This window comes from Acromyrmex echinatior, chromosome 11 (genome assembly GCF_024713525.1).
Source record: "Acromyrmex echinatior isolate Ae372 chromosome 11, ASM2471352v2, whole genome shotgun sequence".
In the NCBI taxonomy this organism is placed as follows: Eukaryota; Metazoa; Arthropoda; class Insecta; order Hymenoptera; family Formicidae; genus Acromyrmex; species Acromyrmex echinatior.
This window is the reverse complement of record NC_141862.1, coordinates 8,473,468-8,492,116: the sequence shown is the minus strand read 5'-3', so window position 1 is coordinate 8,492,116 and position 18,649 is coordinate 8,473,468. Positions and strand designations below refer to the sequence as shown.

At 30.0% G+C, this 18,649-nt stretch overlaps 4 protein-coding genes and 1 long non-coding RNA gene across 9 annotated transcripts; 3 read left to right on the top strand and 2 right to left on the bottom strand.

The window, feature by feature from the left end:
- The first annotated feature begins 299 nt into the window (after positions 1-299).
- LOC147908126 (uncharacterized) lies at positions 300-1,882 on the top strand. Its single transcript, XR_015546588.1, has 2 exons — positions 300-422; positions 590-1,882. It is a non-coding gene; the product is annotated as an uncharacterized LOC147908126 (long non-coding RNA).
- Positions 1,883-2,113: 231 nt separating this feature from the next.
- Positions 2,114-4,586, bottom strand: RIOK2 (RIO kinase 2). Its single transcript, XM_011062218.2, has 5 exons — positions 4,342-4,586; positions 4,046-4,187; positions 3,592-3,970; positions 3,027-3,311; positions 2,114-2,952 (listed from the first exon to the last, which is right to left on the bottom strand). The coding sequence occupies exons 1-5, from the start codon at positions 4,405-4,407 to the stop codon at positions 2,292-2,294; spliced, it is 1,533 nt and encodes a 510-aa protein (XP_011060520.1). The 5' UTR covers positions 4,408-4,586; the 3' UTR covers positions 2,114-2,291.
- Positions 4,587-5,041: 455 nt separating this feature from the next.
- LOC105149654 (uncharacterized) lies at positions 5,042-7,608 on the top strand. The gene is made up of 4 exons (XM_011062221.2): positions 5,042-5,673; positions 5,746-6,045; positions 6,169-6,245; positions 6,306-7,608. Exons 1-4 carry the CDS (start codon positions 5,333-5,335, stop codon positions 6,920-6,922), a joined length of 1,335 nt encoding a protein of 444 aa, XP_011060523.1. The 5' UTR covers positions 5,042-5,332; the 3' UTR covers positions 6,923-7,608.
- Positions 7,609-8,700: 1,092 nt separating this feature from the next.
- egh (beta-1,4-mannosyltransferase egh) lies at positions 8,701-15,403 on the top strand. 5 transcript variants are annotated; one of them, XM_087410971.1, is made up of 4 exons: positions 8,706-9,112; positions 10,647-11,455; positions 11,699-11,882; positions 14,105-15,403. In XM_087410971.1, exons 2-4 carry the CDS (start codon positions 10,652-10,654, stop codon positions 14,122-14,124), a joined length of 1,008 nt encoding a protein of 335 aa, XP_087267097.1. In that variant the 5' UTR covers positions 8,706-9,112; positions 10,647-10,651; the 3' UTR covers positions 14,125-15,403. The 5 variants fall into 5 exon arrangements, with proteins under 5 accessions (XP_011060529.1, XP_087267097.1, XP_011060527.1 ...); XM_011062227.2 differs by having other exon boundaries at positions 8,701-8,850; positions 11,699-15,403; XM_011062225.2 differs by having other exon boundaries at positions 8,708-9,112; positions 11,699-15,403.
- Positions 15,404-16,188: 785 nt separating this feature from the next.
- Positions 16,189-18,575, bottom strand: LOC105149656 (uncharacterized). The gene is made up of 4 exons (XM_011062224.2): positions 18,386-18,575; positions 16,925-18,279; positions 16,617-16,853; positions 16,189-16,546 (listed from the first exon to the last, which is right to left on the bottom strand). Exons 1-4 carry the CDS (start codon positions 18,458-18,460, stop codon positions 16,333-16,335), a joined length of 1,881 nt encoding a protein of 626 aa, XP_011060526.1. The 5' UTR covers positions 18,461-18,575; the 3' UTR covers positions 16,189-16,332.
- Between the last annotated feature and the right edge of the window lie 74 nt (positions 18,576-18,649).

Here is an 18,649-nt window from a genome sequence, read left to right as displayed (position 1 = left end):
TTAGAAAGTTAGAAAATAAAATTCTGAAGAAATCTGAAGAAACCTGTTATTTGTGAATATTTACTTAAGGCTGTATTCATAATCAGATTTTATATTTAGGATCGTTTTAAGTACAGTTAAGAAGATGCCATGAACCAATCAGATGGCTGTATTAGCATCTTCAGACATTACTTAAAATGGTTTTAAGATAAATCGACTATGAATACCGACACTAGAATTTAAAAATTTTAAATTTGGGTCAAATTATAATAATGAATCTGTCTATCAAAAATTGGAAAAAATCTAAACCTTTGGAATTTCTATGTTTAAATTATAAACTATCAGGATATATTTCAAATTACAAAAAGTCCTGCATTAATATTCAATTATATTGATAATACTGCTCAAGGTAAAATTGTTCATTAATAATACATAGATTTTATGTACACTCACCGACTAAAAGGTTGCAACATTTTTTTTTTTAAGGGTTTCGGAATGCAGTCTGCTCACCGAGCGATTGGTTCTTACTTATGGATCCGTAAGTAAAAACCAATCGGTGAGTAGGCTGTATTCCGAAAACCATAGTAAAAAATCTGTTGCAACCTTTTAGTCGGTGAGTGTACGTTTGATCTTAAATATTGATTCATCTAAAAAGTGTAGATGTGTGTTGATGAAAGAATGCAGTTTGCCGAGCTATTGGTTCTTACTCATGGATCCACAAATAAGAATCAATCGCTTGGCAAATCAATTTATATTGACTTATAGGGAAGAATGTTCTAAATCGAACCGTGTTCCAAATAGAACCTTTTTAATTTAAACGAATATGGTTAAGTAGATTTACATGCTATTTATAATGTAAAGTTATAAGACACCGAACATATGACAGCAGTTTGACAGTTCTCTGTCATAACGTTCATAGAATAGACGCAAATATGTATTTTTAGCTATCGTGCAAAAATTAAAAAAAAAATCTTTGTAAATCATTATTTAAGACATTAAAAATTTGAAAGGTAATTGATTTAAGATAATTATTGTCCTGACGTTTTCCAAGAAATTGACTTCCTGCTCAGTTCAAGAACTTATCGGCCAATCGAATATAGCGAGATAAAAATAAATTTGAACGAAATACTGCAATCCATTTGTCGACTTCTAAAAGCGCCTCCACGTAAAAATACCGATTGAGGACGAAAACCAGGAAAAGCAACTATTTTAATTGATGATGCTGCGATTGAAACTATTGTTATAGAGGAAGCAACGAAACAAATGCATCAACTAAAAAAAAAAAAAAAAAAAAAACCGCAAATGAGATCAAGAACTAAAAAGAACTTAAAAAGCCAAGTCAATTAATTCATCAAAGAAGGAAGACTCGCAACCTGATTGTAGTACTGGTGATCGACCGACCAGATCTGATCTAAGGAACACTAAATCAATAAAATATCATGAGTCATCAGACTCATATTAATTGAATTTTTTATTAATTTCAATTCTAATAATATAAACTGTAATTTTGTTCTGAATAAAATTTAACTATTTCTTTAACTATCAAATTGCTCGTTTTTGCTCAATACTAACAAAAATAAATTAAAATCTTATGAATTTCTATCTAACAATCCATAAAAATAGGAGGATCCGATTTGGACCAGAGGATGATCGGATTTGGAACCAATAGTTCGAAATCGGATCCGAAAACAGGTGAGAGATACGTCAAAATGATTTAAAGTAAAAATGAAAGGAATTAAATGATCTTTCCAACGGCATCTTTGGTTTTATGATCGGTTTTATGACTTTATTTACGCCTTGTAGAGAGCAAAAACTGCAAATAGATCCGATTTAAACCACTCTCCCCTATTTATTTGCAATTACATCATAATTATTATAAATACTACAAAATTACTTAATTAAAGCAATGAAGTATATGATTAGTTCTTGAAATAAAACTGCTTTCTATATTTTTGTCTTTTGTTGGATATTCGTCTTTAGAGGATTACATTTTTCTCTAATCTATTTTTAATGTATTATACTTTTTTCCTAAGATGACAAATATTCAATTTTAAAAACGCTTTTATTTCTCATAAATATATATCTACTTATCTTTATATATTAAAGTTTGAAAGGATCAGAATAATAAACAAGATTATTAAATAAATTGTTTGCATTGTGTTACATATAAAATAAAATAAAATAAAAATAATGCACAAATAATGTAGAAAAATAACTACATTCATGCATATATGTATGTATTGTGATGAAAATATTTACAAAAATATTTTGTTAATGATATATGTAATAAATGACTTACAATAATTTGTACTTTATTCCCAACCCCAAATTCCCGTCGAGTCTTTAATTGTAGCCCTATTATCTCTTCGTATCCTCGTTACTGCGCTTGCTTCTCCTTTAGCAAGTGCTCTCTTTGCTTGACTTCTCTCGCGTTTGTCAAGTGCTAACTTCGTTCTCTTTTTTATCACATCTGGTGCAATTGTAGCAGCTGTTGAAACACTTCGTATACTTTGTGTATCATCATAAAAACGTACTGCTTTGTTTTCTACATTTGATAAATCATACAATGTAAAATCATATTTTTCATTGACTATTACATTTTCTACTGTTACATTTTCGTTATTTTGTTTACATTCATTTTCCATATTATTTTCCTTATTGGGACATGGCACCATAGATATTTTCTTCAAATGTTCGTCATCATTATTCAATACTGGATCTCTTATTGAAGCATTAAATTCTTCTTTTACAACAATTTCGTTTTGAAGCTGTAAATCTTTTAATTGACATTTCAAATCTTCAATATTATCAACACAATTCTCATATGTTTCTTCTTCGCTATCCTCACTGTCTTCATTGTCTTTTTCTTCTTTATAATCAATACCATTTTCTGTTAAAAAAGTATCAATTTCTTTTTCTATTTGCCTTGCAAAGCCACTGGCTTTGACTTCAGCATCTATACTGTCTTCACGTCTAAAATGAATAAAACATTAATTTGCTAATTCAATACAAAATAATAATTAAGATATAATGTATTTTTCAATTACGATATATCTTGAAAAGTTGGATATAATTCGCTCTCATATCCAAATCGTCTCTTAAAGAAATCACGGATACAATTCACATCTCTTTCAAAATACGCTTCTGCATTCTCGTGTTCTGTAGAAACCATCTGAGGAAAATCAATGATAACAGGTTTGCCATCATCTTTGATCATTATGTTAAATTCATTGAAATCTCCATGTATAACACCATGATTCGCCAGTCTAACAATCAAATCCATGAGCTCGTCGTACAATGCTTCAACATTGTCTACTTCATTTATATTACACCTAAATAGGATAATATAAATAAGGTATTATATAAGTTTTTTAGGCTTCTATGGATACTTTCTTTACAGAAGCTATGCATTATTAAAGTTAATGCCAATATTTTGACACTACAGTATTAGATTGCTCCTTGCCTTGATGAAGCAAATTGCAATATTCATGAATGATATTTTAATAATGGATCTTGACACAGGATAATCGATGAAATGTACAGCTTCTATATAGAAAACATTATATATAATCAAATAAGATTTAATCAATAATCAAATATTAGTAAACATACAGAGGTCCACCTTCAACCAGCTCCATGACAACGCAATGCCTATTAAAATCAATTGGTTTTGGCACAGGAAAACCTCTATCCAGAAGTGCTTTCATATATGCAAACTCTCTAGTTGCAGAGATTCTTGACAAATATAACCAAGATGCAGAATGTCTATGCTGATGATAATCTCTTTTTCCTTTAATGTTTCGAAAGCATGTTCTACCCAATCTGTGTAACTTTAGACAAAACGAAGTCTCTTCTTCATTGGCAACAACATAAATGTTAGATTCCTTGCCAACACCAATCTGATTACCAAAAGAACGGATTGTTTCTCTTTGCGTTAAAACTTTTAAGGCTAAATAATCATAGCCAGCATTTGTCAAACGATAACCATCATCTAAAAATTTATTATGTTTCAGATATATTCTTAATAAATAGAATTTATGATCACATGTAAATTTCAATGCCTTACATCGTTTGCCTCGTTCGTAACTGAGCAATTTATGCTTGCACATTTCTTTTAGTAATTTATGAACTCCACCGTAACGTAGATTTGCTATTTGTGTGGCAAGTAGTGCGGGTACGAGTTCATGATTTTTCATACCCATTTCAATCTAAAATATGAAAAATTAATAATTATTACAATTAAAAAAAAGAAGACATATATAGATATACAGATGTACAGATTCTATAAAAATTTATTTTTTAATAATCATACATATATTTTTGTACGAATATACAAGAAAATACAAATTAAAAAATTCATACCGCTGTTAGAACACGAAAATCTTCCGGGGTTAAATATCGTAATATTTTAACGTCCAACTTTCCCATATTAGATCGCAGATAATTAGAGGATTTATATAACGCAAATTCGGTTTTTTCTTAAAATATCTTATAACTTTTTAACTTATTTCTATCTTCATGGATCGTCATACACGTGTAACCTTTAACCTAAAATTATCAGTGCTACCACATGCTCAGTTGTTCAATAACATTTTCCACTGAGAAAACTGATGCAACATCAGCGCCGTACTAGGTTTTATCTGATTGACATATTCTGTTAGATCCTAAAATATACACCAATGGCTGCGTTCAGCAGAACGTTTATTTTGCAACTGTTGGAAGTTTTCTTCGCACTGATTGGATTATGCTTTTAGATTAAGAGGAATGGTTCTATCTCAACAGAGAATCATAAAATGGTTGCAAAACTGTTGTTCTGCTGAACGCAATCAATCAGATGAAAAAAGAGCGCTCAATGAACGGTTACGTATGGTGGAATGATTCCACCAGAGAAAAACCTGAGAGAGTCCATGCTGATTTTTTTCCTCTTATCGTCAAAATCATCCATACACTACTGCCCTCCTATGGATAGTCGGCACGCTTCTGTCCTGAGGATTTAGTATAACGACGAACCACTTCTACTTCCGACGATACAATTTTATCGATAGTGTCAGAAAATGTATGCAGTCACGTAGTTCCCAAACTGAAAATGAATGTACTGGCAGTAGTGTACGGTGATTTCGACTGTAACAGGAAAAAGACCGGCATAGCCTCTCTCAGATTTCTTTCTGGTTTCACCATGGATGCATCTAATTGATCAGCTTTCTTTGCTGAACGCAAAATTCATGTCTATTCATAATGACGTATAATGACGTAGTGTCAGCAATGTAAGCAACGATATAAAGCCGGCCATTGAAAAAACAGACCATTTGAAGTGATGAAGTTTATTTCTCAGTAGTTTGTTTCGTCAATAACTATGAATTTTCAAAAAATTTTACATTTTTTTTATGTTATTTATCTCAATATAATTTATTGCTATTACAAATTTACAATGGTGGACTATAATAAGAAGGAAGATGATAAAACAACGACGCTGATAGGATCGGCCTGTAAACAGACTACAAAGTGTTCAAGCTTATGCTTTTGTCATAACTTTGTTCAAGAATTACTCCAGAATGACTATGAAAAATTCTTTGGAGCATACAGAATGTGGCCTGAGCAGTTTGATTTGCTAGTAAATTTGCTTCATCCTCATTTTAAGAAGAACATCTTAAAACCTTCTCTTCCTACAGAGCTACGTCTAGCTGTCACTTTGTTGTAAATAAATTAACTGTACTTTAATTTTATTTTACCATTTTCTTTGAAGTAATCTTATTATGATTATTGCAGATACTTATCCCAGGGTGATAACGCTAAGTTAAAACACGCAGAATTTGGGATAGGCAAGTCAACTGTTCATAAAATAGTGAATGAAACTTGTTGGGCGATTTGGACAACTTTACAACCAATTGTTTTAAAACCTCCTAGTAAAGAAGATTGGATAGCCATCAGTGAAGATTTCATGAAAAAGTGGCAATTTCCAAACTGTCTAGGAGCATTAGATGGACGTTATATGACAATTCAAGCTCCACCCAATTCTGGATCAGCATTCTACAATTATAAACAATGGCTGCGTTCAGCAGAAAAACCGTGAGTACTCAATGATTTTTTAATGATTGGTTCTTGCCTTTAATTCTTCAATGAATCTAAGTGCAGGAATTAATAGTATTAAAAAATCACTGTGCAGTTATTGATTAACTTTTTTTGTTGCAGTCAATTTTTCAATATGATATTACTTGCCGTTTGCGATGCAACATATAAGTTTACATGGGTCAATATTGAGCAACGTGGTGGGTATATTTATTTATCCTTTAATTTTATTATCTGTAATTGTCACGATTCATTTCCAGGTTCTATAAGTGATGATGGAGTATGGGCAAATACTAAACTTGCAAGTTCTCTGGCTGCAGGTGATTTACTCTTACCAGATCCTACTCTATTTCCAGAGACAAATACTCCTTTTCCCTTTGTTTTTATTGGTGATGAAGCTTTCCCTCTATCGACGCATATGATGCGGCCCTATCCTCGCGAAAAGCTGACTGATGATATGAGGATCTTTAATTATCGCTTATTACGTGTACGACGCACAATAGAGAATGCTTTTGGAATTTTGACTGCGCGATGGCGTATCTTACACAAACCTCTTTACATGTCAATAACCAACTGCGAAAATGTATTGAAAGCCCTCGTCTGCCTACACAATTTTATTATGCTTGGGGAAGAACATGAGTCTATAAACAATCGTCAGTATTGTACAACAGATTTAATTGATATCGAGAAACAAGATGGTGGGATTAGGGAAGGACAATGGAGACAGCACTTTTCCCCACATTTTATTGAACTAGGCCGAATGGATGCTAATCATTCTATAGCGGATGCAGATTCTATAGCGAAGGAAATGAGAAATACTCTTAAAGAATATTTTATCTCTTCAACTAATAAAACTCAAGCTCTATGGCAATACTAATATACATTCACGGGAGCTATTATCAATTCTAAGTATATAGTTTCTAAGTTTACAAAATTGTAACTCTGATAAATTATTACTCTGCGTTTTTATATTGTCTAGTCAGTTAGTATTTTTCTTGTATTTTATTATACATATACATCTTCATTTTTACTTTTTTACTATGATAACTTAAAACTTATTTTAATCCTAATCTGTAAATTTTATTTTTTTATATTGACTCATTATTAATGTTATTTTTATAATCTTTTGATTATATTCTTTATACATTTAATTAATTTTTTCTGCGATTCTGTTTACAATACCGATAATGAGTTACTTTCATTTTTAAATTTTAAGATATAGTTTACGCTTATAGACATTTATTTATTATTTATTTATTATTTATTTATTATTATGTATAATTAATTATTAGTATCAGACTTGATCTTCCAATTGTTTGTGAATGATGTATTTATAATCTTCTGGAAGTGACTCTCAATGGCCAAAGAATGACAAATTTATATGTATAACTCGGTATATCTCTTCTATGCTCCCAAGAAGGCATAAATATGAGCAACATGTATAAAGTAAACTTGTATAGTTTAATTAAATGTATTAAATATACTATTTAATTAAATGTATTAAATTATTAATGTACTATTTAAAATTAATTAATTAATTAAATTATTAATTATCTCTATGTATATCAATTCCCATGCTTGATTCCTATTTTATGTCCTTTATTTTACTATTTTAATTATAAGAAAACCTTATTTTTTCTGATTTCTAAGTTTATTATACAGGAAGTGTTAAGACCATTAGTAACAGACTTTAAACGATCGATTTTATCAAAATAACTTTTATTAAGGAACTTGTGTTCTTTGATTTTAAGCTTGTGTCATATTCTACGCATTGAAAATTGAGGATTATAAACTAAAGATTATAATTCATATACTTAGAACGGATTAAAATTAAAATTATCTGACTAGTTAAATTTTAATCTCTAGTTTGCAATCTTCAATTACGTCACACGTAACTACCTATTAAAATCCGATGTCCACAATGTTAGAAATCGATCCAAGATCTCTGACAGAGAAAAAATTAACAAATTTGAATAATTTGATCATTGCGATTAATTAATTCTTTCTTCATTTGAGGTCTTGGACTGATTTCTAGTGGACAAAGCTTAATAAGTCCGGATTTAGCGGATTTTAACTGTTTTAAGTTTTAAACCGTAAGAAATTGACCAACTACAGTCGAATGCGAGGAGAATAATTGATTGTGATTCGTTCATTCCTTATGGCTTAAGGTTTAAAAATTTATTGTAGAAACCGATTAAGGCCCGCATTGCACCAACGTTACTTTGACTTTAAGTGAAACTTAAAACTCTCTGTCTCATTTTAAAGCGAAAAAGAGACAGACAAATGCTTGTAAAGAAAGATTTCTTTCGTACTTCTAGGACATATTATATATGTCCCACTTATAAACAAATTATAACTTTTGAACAAATAATCCTATCGACTTTTACTTTGACTTGTTTCAAAGAAGAAGGTTTCAAATCTGGCTAACAAGATCTGCAAATAATTTATCGCGAAAAATATTTATTCATAAAATAAACCAATCAAAGTCCTTCCTTTCCATAAAATAAAAGACTCTGATTGATTTTCTTATGTTTCATGCATTTATATGTTGTACCAAAATTTGTGCTCCAGCTTTAACGCTGTATGTAAATGCTTCATTGACCAATCAGAAAAAAGAATTTTACGGATTGACCAATCAAAGCATACTTCAAAGCGTCTGCGGCGTGAAGTAGATAGCACACCGAGTTGTCGATTCGACAGAAGTTGCTGACGCTCGAAAGAGTCGATTAATCGGCCGATCGTCATCCTCGAGGCTCGACATTACTCGACGGCAGTGAAGGGAAAAAAAAACCCAAACACAAATCGGTGCGTTGAACCCTCGCGCGTAATGTTGAGCTGTTACGAGTTCCTACGAGCAGTGTGATAATTGTGTGTAATGCGTATGCGTGCGTGTGTCAGACAGTGCGTGTCAAAATTATGAAAACGCGTTCGCGCGTCGCCGATGTAATGAAGTGCTGAGTCCATCCAATTTGGTTTATTCGACCGTTTTCGCAGGCAATGGGCAGAACCGGCGCGTTCGCGATTATCACGCACGTCTGAAAATTCAACCTCAGGTCCCGGCACGCAGGTACGTCCGGAGTGCCAACGGTCAAAGAGCAGTTTCGTATATAATTCCGCCTGATTCCGCTTCATTCCATTTGATTCTCGAGACCGTGCTCCCCCGCAAAATACGCTACAAATTATTTACGAAACAGAGTGCGATATCAGCAAGGTTATACAAGATACGAGTGTGTACCGCGTTATCGCCGATAACCGTCAAACGAGACGTACTTATTTCCTCCTTCCCACGACTTCCACCCGTGGAATTCTATGAGAATTTACAGAATGTGACGTTCATTTGATTATGCTAATACAGCGGTGATGTTTGGACTTTGCGATCGGTATTTTAAGTCATGATTAAGCGGAATTTCCAAGCACGTCTACATTTACTTGCAAAAATTCGAGGTCATTCGACACACCTTGGTTTTCCTTATCGCAAGCGTCGGCTATCTGTTCAAGGGTCGCATTGTGAGTCATGTTGTGTGAACTAATTTTAATTTTGCAATTCTTCGAGTCACATATCTCTAGTGGCAATTCAGCCGATCATACGATCCGATGTATGTACGTGCGGCAATGTTGCGTATGTATGCGTGTATGCATTGACGCGTGTTGTGTGACGATTGAAGGCCGGATTAATTTTGCTGCGAAGTTTGAAAATAATATTCTCGTTATTTACTGAACATGACTGGGTAATTTAGGTTAATGAGAACTGTCACCATTACGAAACGCGATCTCTGAAATTCCACGGCAGTTGCATAGCAAGTGATATATTTACATTTTATATAAAACGAGAAAATTATCGTTCTTTCAGTTGTGCATGATCATACATTATTTATGCTTTCCAGGGAGGAACTTTCCTTAGGCTAAGACATGTGAAAACTAAACTTTTTGTATGTGTGTGTGTTCATGTACATGCATATACCTATACATAATTTTCACTTTTCACTTTTACACTCAAGAGAAAAAGTTACATGATTGCAACCTAGCAAGAGATACAATATAACACAGTAAATTATATTATATCCTTGTTGTTTATGAATATTAAACTGTTTTTAGTGAAAAAAAAGGAGTTGCTTTGGGATCAAGCCCATCCTGTCAGTATATTATAATACATATTTAAACTTACATTGAAGTTGAATTTATAATTAGTGGTAAATGTAGGATAGATTTATAATAGTAAACAACATGGTACCACTTAAAATTAAAATGCAATGGAATATTCTAAACTGAGATAAAAAATATTAAGCTGAATCTATCTTAATTTATCAATATTCTATATATTGATATATTAAGATAGATTCTGCAGCTTAATATTTCTCTATATAGCTAGATAAATTTTTATTGGAGATAACTTATAATTCATACTGTTATTCATACTGTAACTTGAAACTACTCCAAGAAATTTCATCATTATGTGAAGCATTAAACAATGTTAAACAAAGATGAAGTGATTTATTGTGCCATCTGTGTATCTTGTTGGAAAGCACCTAATGTTCTAAATTTCCTAGAATTAGCGATGTTACTTAATTATTAATTATTAAATATTTTTTTATAATTTGCAGGAATAATGTTGAACAGTATAACAAAACACATTTTGCACTGCTGTCTGCTACTTGTGGTCATATTAGTATTTGAATTTGTATCTGGAGGCCTTCGATGGAATACGGATAAGAAGGAAGAAATTGATCCATGGACAAGATATGGCATTATCGGTGCAATTACTTTGTACCTGTTACGCACAGTGACGTTTCTTTCCTTGCCACAAGTGTTATTCAATTTTATAGGATTAACAATATACAATGCATTCCCTGATAAAGTAATCTTGAAAGGCTCACCTCTGCTTGCACCATTTATCTGTATAAGAATAGTAACTCGTGGGGATTATCCGCAATTAGTAAAGACGAATGTGAAGAGAAATTTAGATAAATGTGTAGAGGCTGGTCTCGAAAACTTCCAAATAGAAGTAGTGAGCGATAAGTCAATAGGATTAACGCCGCATCGCAGAGTGCGAGAAGTTGTCGTTCCACCGAAATATCGCACAAGTAGTGGTGCCTTATTTAAGGCTCGTGCTTTACAATACTGCCTCGAAAGCTCGGTAAATGAATTGGCTGATCACGACTGGATTGTTCATCTCGATGAAGAGACTCTGATGACTGAAAATTCTGTTCGCGGCATATTGAACTTTGTATTAGATGGCAAACATCAATTTGGTCAAGGGTTGATTACGTATGCTAATGAGGATGTTGTTAATTGGATTACGACCTTGGCCGATAGCTTTAGAGTAGCAGACGATATGGGAAAGCTAAGATTACAGTTCACTATGTTTCACAAGCCATTTTTTAGCATGAAAGGGTCTTATGTTATCACACAGGTAATTACTGATAATTTCTAATCATGACAAATTTATAAATTGTAGAAGATGGTACATCATCTTTCCTTACACACACGTTGCTTTTATCTTAATTATATATAATAAAAATGCAAATATATATATATATATATATATATATATATATCATCACTTAACATATTAAAGTAGTGACATATTTACAGATACGTCTATTTTGTTTTTTGTTATTTTTATGTTAGGTTTTTCTATGAATATGTATTTCAGATGGGAGCAGAAAAACATGTTTCATTTAATAATGGATTAGACGGATCCGTTGCAGAAGATTGTTTCTTCGCAATGAAGGCATTTTCCCAGGGATATTCGTTCAATTTTGTGGATGGCGAAATGTGGGAAAAATCGCCGTTTTCTCTGTGGGACTTTGTACAGCAGAGAAAAAGATGGCTGCAAGGTATATTACTTGTTGTGCATTCCAAAGCGATTCCATTGAGAAAGAAATTGTTGCTGGCTATTTCGTGTTACTCGTGGGTAACGATGCCTCTTTCTACTTCTAACATTGTTTTGGCCGGATTGTGTCCGATCACTTGCCCGCCGTTGATCGATTTTCTTTGCGCGTTTATCGGTGCAGTAAATATCTACATGTATGTGTTTGGAGTAGTTAAATCGTTCTCCTTATATCGTTTTGGTGTTGCTCGATTTATGCTATGTATATGCGGTGCATTATCCACTATTCCATTCAATATAATTATTGAGAATGTTGCCGTGATATGGGGTTTGTTTGGTAAGAAACACAAATTCTATGTCGTTAACAAGGAGCACAGGCCACCATTGACCGTATGATGCGTCATCAGTTTAGAACTATTATCTAACTGGTATATACTTAGCAACAGAGTAATGTTTCCATTGTGCATGTGCATAATTAGTACCTGTAAATTTACATTTAGGAAAACTATCACTGTCATAAATAAAATATTTATAACTAGTATTACATGAGAATTACAAGATTCCTAAGACAAATTGATTAATCAATTTCAAAACAGACATAAATAAAATGTGTAATGTATACAACAAGAGGTAGATGCAGTATTAGAAACGTATTTTACATTGGCATTAAAACATTGCCAATTTTGTTAAAAGTATTAATATGTCAAAAATATATTTATGTCAATATCATATTCTCATAGTGCAAATTATACAGGTCATATATACTTTGATCTCATAAATGTCGTATGAATGAGTAGCATTCGTTAAGTTACATACATATCATTTTACATGTTCCTTTGCATGCATCAATTTTCTTATCGTATTCAGATTGTTTTATTTTTGCCATATCATATTAGTTTCTTCTTAATATTCACTTAATATTTCACGAAGTCTTACATACTTGTATACAATAATTTTATATTAATAACGATGTCCAAAATGTTTACTTCAAACATTTTCTATTTTTTTTTAAATAGTAGTGTCATTTAAATGCATAATTCGGGAAACTGTGATAAATTTTGCTTTTCTATAAAAAATTAAAATTTTTGATTATAAATTTGATACAAAAATACATTTAAAAATTATGTCTAAAGCGCCGCAAAATATTCATTATCTTGATATCGAGGTATACATATACAATAGTTTTGTTATTTTGAATCTTACATGTTTTTAATTAATGACAAAGCATAACAGTATATTTATATTATCAATATAATTGATATAAATATATATTGTACTTAATAAGATTAATTGTTTTACAAAATATGAAAATCCTTAAAAAATATAACATGTATTACATGTTACGATTCTTGATAAAATGGAAATATTGTGGGAAAGGTATAAATTTTAATAGAAAGACAAATATAAAAATCCAAATTAATTTTGTGATATCTATTAAATTAAATGTTAATTATTAGATTGCCATATTTTTAAAATTTTTAATAAGGCGATATTCATAATTGCTTTCATATTTAAAATCTTATATTTAAAATTAAGAAGTCACCAACCCATTACAGGATCATACTAACATCTTAGGATATTAACATAAAACGATTAAAATACTAACGGACTATGAATACTGATCGTATTCTTTAAAAGAAAATGTGAATCCAATGTTAAATTTTTTAAGTAATGTGATTTTGTTATGCACTGCATAAAGTTTTACTTCTTATGCACATAAAAGGAATTGCGTGTGAAAAAATACACACACACATACACACACACCAAAATATTATAGTAAATAAGTTCTAAAAAAAAATAAATTATATTTACTATTTTTTAAAATAATTGTCTGTCCGTGAGTCGCACATCGACAATGTTAGTGATCGCGCGTGGTGACTCACGGATAGCTGTTTAATCGTAATCTGTAATTAGTCAGTTTTAAACTTTCTATTTTTAGAATTACGACTCGGAATGAAAAATGGCAAATATTTTTTAACTTATTTTTTTCTATAACTTTCTTGCTATACTATTTTGATTCGTGAATTTCAAAACACTCTATGTATATAATATAATCATTTTGTTACAATTATATGTACATGTTTATGAAACATTTTGTATCATATTTATATTAATTCATCTTTTAAATAATTTTTTAAATGGCTTTTTAACTTACTTAATTTATTAAACAAATTAAGGCTTCCTAAAATTTTGTACGTTAATATAAATCATATAATGTTCATTTTTCAGAACTCTTTAAATACATTTAGTAAGACTTACAATATCTAGTCAAGAAAATGTAAAGCACGTGAAATTTCCTTCAGAATGCATGTATAAATAATTAAAATAAATTTTTATTAGCACTATTTAGTGCGGTGAGATATTATTTTTAAATATTGTGTTCAAATGAAAAAAGAATGATGCTTCTGCAGATATTTTAAAGAGTTTTTTCACTTTTTACTAATTAAATTTTAATGAAATTTTACACACATGTATAGATTAATATTAGTTGATTAATGCGATTTAAAATTGCTGTGTTCGACACTTAGAGATGTGTTTAATTTAATTGTGCTAATGAGTAATTAACATTATAATATTAATATTATGAACAGGGCCGTCGCTAACATATAAGGCGCCTTTGTGCAAAGGGAATTTTACGGTTCCTCTTAATATTTTTATTTATCAATCTTTTAAATAAACTTTTTTTTAAATAACTTTATAATATTTTTAGAAAAAACGCAATTTTTTTATATTTTTATTCTAGGATATTGTAACTTTTTTTAGAGCGGAATTATAAAAATGAAAGTTAACTATGAAAGTTAACTATGAAAGTTATTGTTTAAAGAGCAATTTTCCATTTTTCACATTTTCGCTCTAGGGAAAATGTTTACATGATCAATATCCTAGTGCTAAAATAACTCTGTATGTACTGAAAAATTTTAATAGCGTTGCGATTTTTTAAAAGAAATTAAATCTGACAGAAGCGAGCACATGCAATTGCAGTTACAGGAATAGAAAATTGATTTTTTAAATTTAATTAGCATCCTCCTCTCTTATGAATGCGCATTTGTTTGCGGCGCCCTAATTGCAAAGGTCATTACAACTTATATAATAATATTATGTATGGTACATTCTCCATGTAATTATCTTTTGTTATAATAGAATATATTATTTGATAATGTAGTAACTATTATTACATATAATATTATATAATCATAGATTCATGTATTGCATTGCGCTATGTAGGTTGTGTGTATTCACACATATACAAAGTATGTTTTTTAAGTATTTTATTTTGTTGTGTCAGTGAATAATGAAGTCGCACACTAGTCTCGTATCTCAGCCATTTATTTCATTATCCTAACAGCGATATCAGTTTATAAATTGAAAATAATAATAAATATTGCACACTAAAGCGTAAAATCTATATCAATTCGAGAAATAAATATCAAGATTTCTCAAACTCGATGAATCTATTCTTTTTTTATCAATATCTTTTTTTATTCTTAAATATTATTCCGAAAGACTGTGACAAATGTAAAAAAGAAATTTGCAAATTTGTAAAATAGTTTTGAAGTTGGTTAAAAATATTTAACTTATATTTCATCTTGGTGTAAAAAATTCATGTCTATCATCATCTATCTTGCTGCAATTGAGTTTGAGAATCTCTGAATCACGTCTGAATCAAATGTGGATTAAATTGAATGAAACAACGATATGTCTTTTTTGTTATGCAAAGAATAATAAGAACAATTTGTATCACGTAAACAACAATATAACTGTATTTAGTATTATTCTATGTAATCTTATGTATTATTATCTTTTATGTAAACTGTCAACTTGTCTTTTATTAGATACGATTTTATTTTTGTCACACACATATACATATATGTAATAATTAATCAATGCATCTTAAGAGACCAGTGATTAAACCAGTGATTGAATTATGTTACATAACATTTTTCATATCATGTAACGTATTATATTAGATAAAGAAATTTGTAGTTATCAAAATCATAATGAAATTCTGAATTGTTATGATAATTGCAATTGACTATAATAAGAATAATATTAAGAATCTTAGATAATACATGATTAAAAAAATAAAAAAGAAAATTTGAAGTAAAAATTACTTCACAGTAAATATCTATCTTTTTCATTCTCAAGTTTATAAAACTCCATTTATAATCTTCCTCGTTATCCCGTCCACATTTAGTATCTTAAATTCTCGATCTAAATCTTTTTTTCTTTCTTATTTTTTATTTCTTATAACTACAATTTGTATCCATTGAAGCAACGTATTTCAGAATAGCACATTAAACAAATATAGCGTATTTATACAATGATGAATTTGATATATTTATTACTTAATTGTAATAACAACAAAGTACAGAATATTTTTATATAAAAAAATTTTGAAAAATGAAATATTTTTCAGTAATATTATTATAATATATTATTAACGATACAACAAAATGTTATCGCTTCTTATATACACATGATTTCAATGTAATTGCAGGAAGATTTTTTCTTTTCATGCTTATATCTTCGTTTTTCTTAAAATCCATAAAATAAAACAAGTTATGAGACAAGTCTTTCCATGTATTTTTAAAACCATAATGATGTAGTAGTCTTATAAAATCTTTTACATCATCGAATCTGCTTTCGACTTCGGCTATTTTCAAGATCCCACTAAATTGATTGAAATAAAAATAATTAATTTCTTACTGCCATATCAATCAAGAATACCATTACTACTTACTTATTTTTAAGAACCCTGTTAGCTTCTATTATATAATCATTAAGATTAGATCCCATTAACGAAAGACAAAACACGACAACGTGAACGCTGTTCATTAATAATGGAGTATGAGCCATATCACAAGCTTTCACTTTGTCATTTAGAGCAATGAAATCAAATGAATGTACTGTATGAGGAACAGAAGCTGCGAGTCGGGCTTCACCACATCCAAAATCAGCGATTACATTGTCCGTTGGTCTGCAATTATTAAGACATTATTAGACATTCATACTTGCATAAATTTCATTTAAGATTAAGAGATAATATACAATTTTTTAATTGATGATATTATAACATCCAGTGGATTTATCGGCCATTGTTCAGTTTGCTGTTTATATCCTGCATGATAAGCTATAAAACTATCATGATCTTTTTGAAAATAATGTTTAGATTGTAAACTGTCATTGTTGTATAATGTCTCATTTATAAACCTGAATCTGGATGCTCTTAACTGCATTTGCATTCTATCTCTTAAAGTAGGTTTTTTATCTCTTAGAGTAGATTGTGCAACTTTCGTTACTTGCGACTTATTTTCGAGCATATTTTTTAAATATTTGATATTTATTTTATGTTTGTCCAACTTTAATATATCAGATTGTATCTGCTGTGTTTCTACTTTAGTTGACATTTGTTTCATATTCTCTTCATTGTTCCCTTCAATTAATTTTCTCATCATAAACTTAAGATTTTTTACCTCCATTTGTAACTTTTTAAGCTTTTCTTCTTTTTTTTTAATACTTTTGCTTCCATTATCTTCTGAAGAATCGTCTTCATCGTCTTCAATGTCTTCATCATTATCTCTTACAGTATCCTTATTTGTATGATTAAGATTCATGTCCTGTTTTCGTTTTTTATTTTCCTCATATTTTATTTTAATATTTGAATTATTTTGTACTTTTTGAGACACTTTTGATATTTTTTTCTTATCATCCTTTGGATATTTCGTTGGAGCATCTGAGTTTTCCGTATATTTTTCATCAAGTTTATTTTTAGAATCACGTTTTTTTCTTTTACTATTTTGCATATTTGCAAACATATCTTTTGCTATTCCATTAGATACACTTAATTTCTTTAAATTATTTTTATTATGCTTTGGATATTTTGTCACAGCATCTGAGTTTTTTGTATATTTTGTTGCATTAAGTTCATTTTTAGAATCCTGTAGTTTTTTCTTTTTACTTTTTTGCATATTTGTAAATACATCCTTCGCTATTTCATTAGATGTACTTAGTTTCTTTATATTTTTATTATCCTTTGGATATTTGGTTAGACTTGAATTTTCTGTATAGTTTGCGTTAAGTTTATTTTTAGAATCGTGTGATTTTTTCCTTTTATTACTTTGCATATTTGTAAATGTATTTTTGGCTATTGCGTTAGCTGTATTTAGTTTCTTTAAGTTATTTTCATTATCTTTTGGATATTTTGTTGGGGCATCTAAATTTTTTGTGTATTTTGCATGAAGTTTATTCTTAAAACTACGCGATTTTTTCCTTTTACTATTTTGCGTATTTGTAAATATATTCTTTGCTATTTCATTGGATGCACTTAGTTTCTTTAAATTATTTTTATTTATATTATTCAATAATTGTATATTAGCTTTCTTTTTTCTTCGACTTCTTCGTTTCTAAAATAAAATTTAAAAAGGATCTTGTTTACATTATAAATTCAAAATGTAAGTAAAGGAACTAAACATTTATTAAACATCACATTATATTTAAGAACTCGATTACCTTCACGATGGACGTTTTTGTACTTGGTACAGCAGGCATTTGTACGTCCTGCAGAGTTTTTTTTAATTTTGCCATTATTTTGTCAAGTTAAAAAAATCAGAATTGTTTATCGTAAACTATTTGCTAAATATTCCAGAGAAAAGAATTACAACACGTGTTACTACTTTCTGACGATTAGACGCCGTCTGAGAGGCGAGAATATCAATCATTCCGATCAGAGTCAATTTGCCAACCGATGCTAGTGTCAATTATTGGACACTAGCA

Coding starts and splice junctions, on each gene's coding strand:
- LOC105149656 (XM_011062224.2), bottom strand. CDS start 18,460: ATGGCAAAATTAAAAAAAACTCTGCAGGACGTACAAATGCCTGCTGTA. Junction 18,280..18,385: donor CAAAAACGTCCATCGTGAAG/GTAATCGAGTTC, acceptor ATTTTATTTTAG/AAACGAAGAAGTCGAAGAAA. Junction 16,547..16,616: donor AACAGGGTTCTTAAAAATAA/GTAAGTAGTAAT, acceptor CAATCAATTTAG/TGGGATCTTGAAAATAGCCG.
- egh (XM_011062227.2), top strand. CDS start 10,652: ATGTTGAACAGTATAACAAAACACATTTTGCACTGCTGTCTGCTACTT. Junction 11,456..11,698: donor GGTCTTATGTTATCACACAG/GTAATTACTGAT, acceptor TATGTATTTCAG/ATGGGAGCAGAAAAACATGT.
- RIOK2 (XM_011062218.2), bottom strand. CDS start 4,407: ATGGGAAAGTTGGACGTTAAAATATTACGATATTTAACCCCGGAAGAT. Junction 3,312..3,591: donor CTGGTTGAAGGTGGACCTCT/GTATGTTTACTA, acceptor TATCCTATTTAG/GTGTAATATAAATGAAGTAG. Junction 2,953..3,026: donor CCAACTTTTCAAGATATATC/GTAATTGAAAAA, acceptor TATTCATTTTAG/ACGTGAAGACAGTATAGATG.
- LOC105149654 (XM_011062221.2), top strand. CDS start 5,333: ATGAATTTTCAAAAAATTTTACATTTTTTTTATGTTATTTATCTCAAT. Junction 5,674..5,745: donor CGTCTAGCTGTCACTTTGTT/GTAAATAAATTA, acceptor TGATTATTGCAG/ATACTTATCCCAGGGTGATA. Junction 6,246..6,305: donor GGTCAATATTGAGCAACGTG/GTGGGTATATTT, acceptor ATTCATTTCCAG/GTTCTATAAGTGATGATGGA.